At 31.8% G+C, this 10,214-nt stretch overlaps 3 protein-coding genes across 4 annotated transcripts in view; all 3 read left to right on the top strand.

Moving 5' to 3' along the window:
* LOC108753122 overlaps positions 1–250 on the top strand; it is a 1,491-nt gene extending 1,241 nt beyond the window's left edge. Inside the window, exon 4 of the mRNA XM_018494466.1 lies at positions 164–250. Coding sequence (XP_018349968.1) covers positions 164–250 — 87 coding nt within the window. The remainder of the gene's footprint in view (positions 1–163) is intronic.
* Positions 251–1,761: 1,511 nt separating this feature from the next.
* On the top strand, positions 1,762–8,476 carry LOC108753196 (zinc finger protein 341-like). Of its 2 annotated transcripts, XM_018494588.1 has the most exons (9): positions 1,763–1,999; positions 3,574–3,648; positions 4,541–4,802; positions 4,953–5,301; positions 5,605–5,799; positions 6,121–6,684; positions 7,493–7,762; positions 7,846–8,055; positions 8,251–8,476. In XM_018494588.1, the coding sequence occupies exons 1-9, from the start codon at positions 1,969–1,971 to the stop codon at positions 8,440–8,442; spliced, it is 2,148 nt and encodes a 715-aa protein (XP_018350090.1). In that variant the 5' UTR covers positions 1,763–1,968; the 3' UTR covers positions 8,443–8,476. The 2 variants fall into 2 exon arrangements, with proteins under 2 accessions (XP_018350099.1, XP_018350090.1); XM_018494597.1 differs by lacking the exon at positions 8,251–8,476 and having other exon boundaries at positions 1,762–1,999; positions 7,825–7,904.
* A 902-nt stretch (positions 8,477–9,378) lies between these two features.
* Positions 9,379–10,214, top strand: part of LOC108753678 (membrane metallo-endopeptidase-like 1) — a 7,195-nt gene continuing 6,359 nt past the window's right edge. The window contains exons 1-2 of the mRNA XM_018495496.1: positions 9,379–9,622; positions 9,861–10,155. Coding sequence (XP_018350998.1) covers positions 9,425–9,622; positions 9,861–10,155 — 493 coding nt within the window. The 5' untranslated portion in view covers positions 9,379–9,424. The remainder of the gene's footprint in view (positions 9,623–9,860; positions 10,156–10,214) is intronic.

Genomic DNA, 10,214 nt, shown 5'->3' with positions numbered 1-10,214 from the left:
AAAAATACCCTTTCTTATTTATTTATGCTAATTTTTTATGGTTTATTTAAATACAAAGGCACACTAATATGTACAGATATAGTAATAGAGATAATTACCCTATCATTTGACTCGTATAATTTATACCAAAGAGTATGTTCTTGTAGAGATTGTTATGTTTTAGTCAGTTGCAACTGCAGCAGTAGAAAAGAAAATTATATTAGTATCACACTTTATTGGCATTATAATACCTCAATATTGTCCAATGTAATGCTAATAAAGTGTGATACTAGGGTATCAGTTAATTAGTTAGAAGTTTCATATGTCCATGAAATATGTGATATAATACTCATTAATATTTAACAACAATATATTTTAAATAATGTTAATATAAATAAAGTTAATAAATATTTTCCAATGTGATATTAACTACTTTTAATTTCTAAATGAAGACTGTTAAGTATATAGTATGCTGCTTAAAAAATATGTTTTAATAATATTAATACAATTTGAAAAAAATTATTTCCAGTTATTTTAAGATTGTATTACACAAATTATGTAACCATGTTATTACATTTAATTAGAACTTTAATCAGAGCTCCTATGTTGTATACAAAAATACAAATTATATTTATTGCTTATTTTAAAAGAGTTATAATATTAATATTTTCAAAGCACACATACACATGTTCTGTGAAAAATGTGTTATAAACGCTTTTCTATGTGTAATCCCAATACCACCTTCTTCTCGATTAAAAGCAGCCTCAAATACTTCATCTTGTATATATTCTTCTTCAATTTCTTCTAATGGTGGAATATCATGATGGATATATATTATGTAGTACAGCAGTAGCACAGATAATTACAACTCATTTTGTCCTTAAGCCATAATATAAACATGGAAAGCGCCGTTTCCATTCTCCGAATAGTTGTTTAACTCTGGTATTCTTATGCGCATTATTATACTTAACTTCTGCATCGTTATTGGATCTCAAAACAGGAGTCATTAAATATTTTCAACGTGGATATCCACTATCTTGAAGTAAAATTTCATTTAAAAGACCCAAATTCGGAATGACAAAATACATCAAATATATAAAAAATAATATATATTTGACAAGCAAAAGAAAACAAAGTTTTCGTACTCGAAAGCTAGTTGCACCAAATCGTAAAGTTATTAAAAGCTGCATTAATGGAAAAATCGGCAATCCACGATTATCGATTCATAATATCTGTTCATTTACCAGTGTGTAATATCAAACATCTTTTATCAAATCTATACCGTTTTCTAAAAGGTACATCTTCATAAAACTCAATAGGATTTTCGCAGTCTCAAATAATCAAACTTTGATGATAGCACTGAAATCACAATTTTAAAGAAAAATCTAGTATTATTGAGTTCTAAATGCATAAATACGTCTACTAAACTAATAAATCATAAAATTAGTACAATATTATCAATTTTTAACTCTTAATTACTTCAATATTCACAAGAACGCGAACTTCCGTAAGGATGTCGGTCTTTAATAGTATCTCGTCGGTGGTAATAGTAACTAGTACTTTTCCAATTAGTAACTTTCTATCGAATTATCTCAATTTCGACGATGCGTATGAACATAAATATACGATATGAGTATTTAATTAATTATTCTGATGCACATTGTACCAATTTAGTATATCGTTCTTTAAATACGTTGAAATTAAGATAATTTAATAGAAAGTTACTAGTTAGACGTAAACGGGATCACGCATAGTTTGGAACCATTTCGAACACCTGGCGTCTGTAAAATGGCATCCCTGATCGCTCCGCGATGCGATGTTTCGTTTTGAGGTTAAGTATCGATCAGTGCGCTGGCGCCGTCTCGGCAGCGACGGGGACGCGAGAGTGACGCTCGTCATGTTTCCATCCCGGTGGATCTCGCCGACCCGCGCGAGTTAGGAGTCGGTGCTTCCGCTACGATGACAGTGTGCTGATCGCTACAGCGAAACATGGCGCAGTCTATCCTCGATGTTCTGACAGGTAAGGCGAGCGTCGACCGAAATAGGCGGGGTTCACCGATCCCGGAAACGTCAACAATTCACCTCGAGCCTTCGTTCCTCGGGCATGGAGTAGACTGTCGTTTTCTTTCTGCATCGCATCTCCACGAGCTCGTCTTGCGACGACAATTTCAAGTACGCTAGGTAGTACGAGAGACTGAGAGTGCGCAGATTTTTAGGGTTTGAAAGATATGGAAAATGGGGGTCACCGACTTAACCTGCCTCGATGCATCTTATAAATTTGTAGCGATCTACGCTTTGTGTACTCTCAGAACCGTGCTCCATTTTATAATCTGAAGATGCTTGTAATTATTATTTGTTCTTGTTTAATTATTTGAATATTAAAGTGAGTAAGGCTCTGGAATAATAATTCAAAGCCTAGGAAGAAAACCTACAAGAACCAACACAGTTATTCGTGTATGAATTGTTTTGTGTATTTACCAGGAGATGGAAGTACAGTAACTCCGTTATTTTTTACTGTTATTTTTTATAATAACGATTTGATAATAACATTGCAATTTTTTATGACTGTAACAATAACTAAATGCTAAGGTTGTATCAAGGTTGGAGAAGTCACTTTGAAAAGTAATGTGTCACCACTATGCGTTTTTACTGAAAAAAGTAATTTGTTACTTGTAATGCACATTACTTTATTCGTTACAAGTAATTTTAATATAATAGTAAAAGTAACTTGTTGCAACAAGTTACTTTTTTTTTAGTAACAAATAACTTTTCCAATTTATTATAATTACTGACTTTCAACTCTGGTTACCATTATAAAAAATTTGCAACGTCATAGCCAAATCGTCATCATAATAAAGTAACGATAAAAAATAACACATATTCTATTTCCTGGTATATGTATTTACATTAATTAGTATTGAACAAGGTAATAGTTTATCTTGTTTAATTATACATTGAAAATTTAAGTAAGTAAAGGCTCTGGAATAATAATTCGAAGACTAGAAGAAAAGTTTGTAACATGTTATTCATATATGCATTATTGTATGTATTTGCAATAATTGATATACAATGAATAATGTAGTTGTTTTTGTTTAATTATATATTTGAAAATTAAAATAAGGCTCTGAAATAATAATTTAAAAGCTAGAAGGAAAGCCTATAAAAGTGAACACAGTTATTTGTAAATAAATTATTATATGTATTGACAATAATTAATATATATTGAACAATCATATTGCAGTTGGTTCCAGGGATTTGATCCTCTTCAGTGCATATTATACATATATAAGAAAATTATGATTACTAAGTTAGGATCCATAAATTCTCTAGTCATGTAGCCAAAAGAGTCAAATTGTTAAAAAATTGAAGTCATCAATGGAAATATGATAAGTCTAATTGTTGAGATTCGTTATAGTTTATCATAGAATTTAAAATAGAAAAACTAATACGTACATTTATATAAATTAAGAAATGAAATTGAATTTAAGTCAATGATTAAAATAAGAAGAATGAACGATTTAATTAATTAATTAAGAAACTAATTATATAAATAAGTGAACAATTGTATTTCATAATTATTTAATGATTTTACAGATGTCTCGCTGGACGGCTCCTCTGTGCAATCCTTGCTGGAATCTCAAAACCTGATAGCTGAAGTCGAACAGTCAGGTAATACTTCAGAGGATGAATCTGATGATAAATCTCTAAAAAATAAAAAAAAATGTCATAGATTATTTAGATTCCATTTTTTGAGTTATACTAAATTAAGAAACTTATTCAAAAAGTATTTGTCTTTCACAATAAAGCATAATCCTGATATAATTTGACATTATATTATTATTGTAATATAATAATGTAATAGTTATGGTTTTAAGATTTGCTATAGTAAAACAGCGCAAATCAAACAGTTTAAATATTTTTTAAAATCTATTATAAGTAAAAAGTAAATTTGTTTGTTTATTGATTTTTACTTTAGATTTATTCTTTAAACATACAATTGAGATGTATTTACGAGTTATTGTGTATTATAATTGCTATTTTATTTTGAATTGATTTCAAATATCTGCATTTATGTAAATTTACCTCTTTTAGAGATAATTATACAAAAGATTCTAGACAGGAATTAGAATAAACGTTTTTTTTTTAAATTTGACAAAATTATTACATATTTTAACGAATAATGTAATCTAAACCCAAATCAATTTCTCATTATCTAAGAGATTATAATTTAACAATCAAATTGAACTAAGTTACAAATTTAAATTTCAATGATAGAATTTTTAATATTAACAGCGCGAAAATTTGAAATGTATTTAATTATGTTATATCCCCTCCTAAAAAATATATTCTCTGAAAAAAATATCTGACATTTTTTTCATGGTATAGAAAGATATGTATTTCAACTTTAGGTAATCTACTAACTAATTATTTTGAAAAGAGAGACAAATTTTTATGAATATTCCAAATATATTCCAAATATTCCAAAAATAACATAATTATGTATATGTTAATTATATCTCACATATTGCACATATCGTTTATTACATAATATCTTCACCAGCGATTGATCAGGATGAGGAAGACATATTCCAATGTGGCAAATGTAAAAGTCAATTTACGTCACTCCAACTGTTCATACTCCACAAGAGAACGCACCAGAAAACGCAGCAGCAAACAGTAGACTTGACTCAATTTCTAACAAACGATGAGAGTCAGGTAATGCATGTGGAAGATGTCGTTCAAGATGAGTCGCAGTATAATTCGCAGGAAACCTTTCAGCTTGGAGAACCTATTATTCTCGAAGAAGCAGACATGCTATTTAGGTATGTTATCATTGATAATTGTAATTAATTCGAAATTTGAATTAAATATTTTTGTGTCGCCTTGAATATATAGATTATTCCTTGCTTTTGTACCAATTTATTCTTTAATATGTATTATCTTTTTTTTTAATCTGTTCTGAATTGTTATAGTGTGGATCAGGAGGCTGCTAATTATTTCATGACAGACTCCACATTCAGCGTGCCGATTATTTTGAGTACAGAGAACCTGGATACTTTCGATAATGCTGCCATCGAGGCGACGAGGGAAGATTCAAGCGAAGTGCCGACGATACTGCAAAACGACATCAGTTCACAGGAGGATGCTTCGAGTCAATCCGAACATCCTAGCGCCTCGTTGACGGATAACGAGCCATCTCTAGCGGACAATGAGCCACCTTTAGAGGACAACGAATCCTCTCTTGAGAACAACGAGACATCCCTCCAGGATAATTCACTCAGTGTATCAGAAAATGGCATCAATCGAACGCAGAACTTAAGGGTACCATTGTATTGATGGCTTTCTGTTTCCAAAACAGAAAGTAAAATTTATAAAATTTAGTTCCATAATTTTAAATTAAATTGTAATTAATGTTTTTATATTATTTAATTATAAAATTTAATTTAATTTAATTAAAGTTTAATGTGAGACTTTAATTATAGTAACAAATATAATGTAAATCTGTTTCCAAATAATTTTTTTTTAATGCGAATTTATTTAAATTACTAAATAAATTATACAGAGGTCAGAGATTAATGTGAATTTTTTATATTAAGATGCACATATTCGATTACGTCATTGCAGTATAAATGCGGTTATTGCAACAAGCAGTTTGCAAAAAAATTCTATTGGCAACAGCACGAACGTTCTCATACTGGAGAAAAGCCTTATCAATGCGTAGTATGTGGTCGTGCATTTGCGCAAAAATCAAACGTAAAGAAGCATATGTCCTCGCACAAAGTATGGCCTGGTACCGCTATTCACTCATTACCACCAGAGGTACAAAATTTTTAATTAAATTAATTACTAAGATTTATTTATTTTTTTTTTTTTTTTGAATTTTTACGAAGAGAAAATTTATGAATATTTTTTTTATAAAAATGTTTCCTTGCAAGAGAGAGAGAGAGTAAGAACATTTCTAAGAAAAAATTGTTTTAAATATTATATTAGTTTTAAGGCACTAAGAGTTTAAGCACAGATATTAAACACAATTTAATTGTAATTATATATAATTTTGTACTCATTAATATTTATATTGTTTATTTTTACCTATTATTTTTTTATATATCGTTTTAATCATATCCTTCTGAATACTTTTAGGCGCCTCCGGACGGAAGTATCGACCGCACATACCATTGTCAATTCTGCAAAGAAACGTTTGATTCGTACAAAGCTCTAAAAGGCCATCTAATTGTCTCGCATCTGGCACTGAAAGTGTACAAATGCGTTCAGAGCAGCTGTAGTATGATGTTTTCGGATCTGGAGGAGTTCCTCGAGCACACGCGCAACCACAAGTGCTCGGAATACCGATGTCACGTGTGTGGTGAAGTGTTCAGTACTCTGTCGGATCTTGGTGGCCATCAGTACGTCCACTCCGTCCAGAAGCAGAAGACCACGGAGAAGTATTACTGCTGCTCGACTTGCAAATCGTCATTTTCGAATCTGGAGGCATTGCAGCACCATAAGGAAACCACCACACACAACTATGCATGCCTGCATTGTGGTAAAAGCTTTCTCATCGAGAGATTTCTGCGCCGTCATCTCAAAACTCACTCGGCATCGGCGAGATTTGTCTGTGAGGATTGCGGCAAAGCTTTTAAAACCGAGCAGTATCTGGCTAACCATAAGCTTATACACAGCGAAGAGACGCCTTTTACATGTCCGGTAAGTAAGAATAATTGCAATGAATATATAAAATTAAGATTTTAATGATATTCAACGTATACTCCAAAAGGATATATTTTGTGGAAGTAAAATACTGTGGCGACTCGCCACCAGAGGTCCAACGGGACTCGCTCGGATTCGCGTTAGCATCGCAGCCATGCGAATTCCCTTTAAATAGAACATCAATCTAAATTCATTCGAGGCGTTTCGTTGTGTGTAGGATAAGGCAGGTCCTACACTATATCGCTTTACTGATGGAGTCTAGTAGTGTGGGACCGGAAAGAAACGCTGCGGCCGATCAAAAAGCTTCGAGTCAGGCCTCCTTAATGGACATGAACATCATTCGTACAGATATTCACACATACATTTAAAATGCTAGGCAATTTTCACAATTAAGCAATTAGATTAGATTAATATTATAATTATTATTTAGATATAGATGTTTTTTTAATAACATAAAAAATAAATTCTTGGATATAACCTAGTGCTTGGATATAACATAGTGCAGCAAAAAATCTATAAACATTAAGAAAACTTTAAAATTGATTTTTGACTCTTTTATGACCAACTGACTTGATTCACTTTGCCTCCACTCTTTGTACTAAGTCTTTGAATATTTATTACCGGAAACAGAATTTGAAAAAGTTAAGCTATTTCTGAAAAACCTTATAAATAGGAAAATGAACGAACGAACAAAGGGACTAACACTGAAAATGAAATTATAAGCTTTACTATACTGGCACTTAATAAACTGAAATATAGTTGCATATTGTTTATTGATGTTTGTACTTTATATTTTAAATCACAGCATTGCCCAGCCAGATTCAAGCGGAAAGATCGACTGGGCCGGCATATGTTGATCCATGATTTGACAAAGAGACTTAAGTGTCCGTTTCGCAATTATTTGGGCTGCATGAGTGAGTTTTCGCGGCCAGACAAACTCAAACGGCATCTGCTGACGCATAGCAATGTCAAACGGTTTAGTTGCAGCCACTGCAATCGCAACTTCCACCGAGCGCAAGCTCTTAAACATCACGAAATAAATAAGCACAGCCTTAAATGTGACATCTGCTCCCATGTGAGTCCTATTTCTTAATTCATGTAAACACAAAAAACTTCAATCAAATAATTCTTCTACAGCTGACTATTAACATTACGTAGGCCTTTAAGACTAAGGAGCAATTGGTTACTCATAATTGCGAACAATCAAATGAGACCAAGAAGCACAACTCTCAACTACCGAAAAAAGCGTCTGGATCATTTAAGCCGAGGAAACCCACCCCAAAGAGACAAACATTATCAAAGACTGCAATCCCGCTTGCCGACAAAGAGAAATTAGACAAGCTTAAGACTGATGAGATGGAAAGAAAGGTAATTTATATCATATAATTAGACCGCTCTTTCTGTTTTCATTTTTTTTATTGCATTTCAATCTCCTATTCCTGCTTTATATTCTTCTCATTTAAAGATTGTTAATATATCATTCCGCTTAATTTTTTCCCTTAAATCTTATATCTTTTTCTTTCTCTGTGTCTTTTAATCATATCACATCTTTCTCAATTGTAGATTGCCTCCGAAACATTCATATCTGGTGATATCGACGAGGAAGCCAACAAGAGAATGGAAAATATTCCTCCCGTCTTGAAAACAGAATCAACTGGCGGTGAATTAAATGAGCGATCCGACTCGCCAGTTACGGACTTCGAGAACGATTTCAAACGCAACATGGAATTTTACTCGCCCCATGCGAGCGAGTAAAATTTTGCAATATACATATATATATATATATATATATATATATATATATATATACATGCATATATATTTTTTTTATTCGTATTTAAATTGTACATCAATTAGAATGTAGACGAATCGTCGTAGTATGTGCAATGGGATCATCGGCGAAGGTGCAAGTTGCATTTTATATTCGCGCGTACGGTATTTTGTAGTTTACATATCTGTGATAATTGTATTATAATGCTCTATCGATATAAGTAACTTATATACATTTAGGCGCACGCCGAAGACGTTCGGTGTCGCTGATTTCGATTCTTCTATGAGAAACTCGTCGTATAGACACAGCTATAGTTATAATTGATACTCCTGAAGTATCTTTTCGAACACTTACGTTCGTTAAATTTTTTTACGATTACAAAGTCATACGTATGATATCAGAACTGTAACGAAACGTTTGACAACGCGACATCTTTTTAATTTATTTGTTATAAAATAATAAATCTAGACGAGAAGTCACAAATGCGAAGATGTAAAATAACTTTTAAGAAAATATCAATTTTATGAAATAGTCAAAGTTTGTATTCAATTTTATGAGCCGAAGTATAACTGTCCTTGAAAATTCCTTTAAGTTTGATTCCTGATTAATTAGCGCTCCTTCAACTACAACATTTAAACTAATAATCTCATCAAATCCAAATTAATTTATCAGTTTCTTAAATGCAAATTAATATTTGCATAGTATTTAAGTAAATTTTTTTTATATTGCATGATAAAAGGTTAAATTTACTAGCTCAAAATCAAACTTTGTTGTGTAAGCTGTTATCTTGTGATAATTCTTGTGATATTTGGAAGGAAGCGGTTAGCAAAACCGCAATCTTTGAAAGATTAGGGGCAAGAGTACGTCGCATATGCTTTAATATAAGAATCGAGACTTTTTTTAGTTAGACAAATGTAGTGTTCAAATTAACGTATATAGTCGCTAGTTAACCGAGTTGAAGGAACCATGCCATTTCGTAAAACATATCAGATTAACAATCGGGAGCAGGGCAAGGCTGCTCAACGGGATCAGTCATATAGAAGCTGTCTCATTGCCCTGCTCATTTTCTTCTTCATGTGCCTTATCCTTATCCTTGCCTGCAAACCCTGGAAAGTGCAGAAACAAAGAGAATACAGGGAGCCATATATTAAACATGACTCACAGGTATGATATTGAATAGAATATCTTTAGACAAATGTAGATCTAAGAAAATGGTATAAAAAAATAAAAGAAATTTATTTACAAGTCTAAAGAAATTTCACAGAAGCCATTACAAACTTTATACAATTTTTTCTTATTCATGTTTTTTATTCATGTTTGTTTCAATTATACTGACACACTTTTTTTAACAAAAAATTTTAATTAATTTTGAGTGAATAATTTTATTGGGTATTTTAAACAGCATTATCCTCAAGAACACCCAAACGAAACAACAATTCTGACTGTTTCATTAACAACATCAACAACAACAACTCAAAATACTCTGACAGAAGAGACAGTTTTAGCAAGAACTTGGATTATCCCAGTGAATACATCCATTGCAGAAAATAGACCAACAGAAGAAATCAATGTCATTACTGAAGATTATTCGAAGAAGAATGTTAAAGGATCTCATCATTTTGAGCGTTACTTTGAAAATTCGACGAGTATTGATGAAATAACATTGTCTCCTCCTGTATCTCAAAAAAGTATTGAAGATTATACTTCGAATGAAATCTTTGAAAATGTAGAAACTACAGAAAAAAACATCGACTTG

Source organism: Trachymyrmex septentrionalis, unplaced genomic scaffold, assembly GCF_001594115.1.
Source record: "Trachymyrmex septentrionalis isolate Tsep2-gDNA-1 unplaced genomic scaffold, Tsep1.0 scaffold114, whole genome shotgun sequence".
Lineage (NCBI taxonomy): Eukaryota > Metazoa > Arthropoda > Insecta > Hymenoptera > Formicidae > Trachymyrmex > Trachymyrmex septentrionalis.
This window is presented reverse-complemented; position numbering and strand designations above follow the sequence as displayed.

Excerpts from the sequence above, each read along its gene's own strand:
- LOC108753196 (XM_018494588.1), top strand. The coding sequence starts at position 1,969 with ATGGCGCAGTCTATCCTCGATGTTCTGACAG. Across the intron at positions 3,649-4,540 it reads AGCTGAAGTCGAACAGTCAG|CGATTGATCAGGATGAGGAA; the intron begins GTAATACTTCAG and ends TATCTTCACCAG. Across the intron at positions 5,302-5,604 it reads ATCGAACGCAGAACTTAAGG|TATAAATGCGGTTATTGCAA; the intron begins GTACCATTGTAT and ends ACGTCATTGCAG.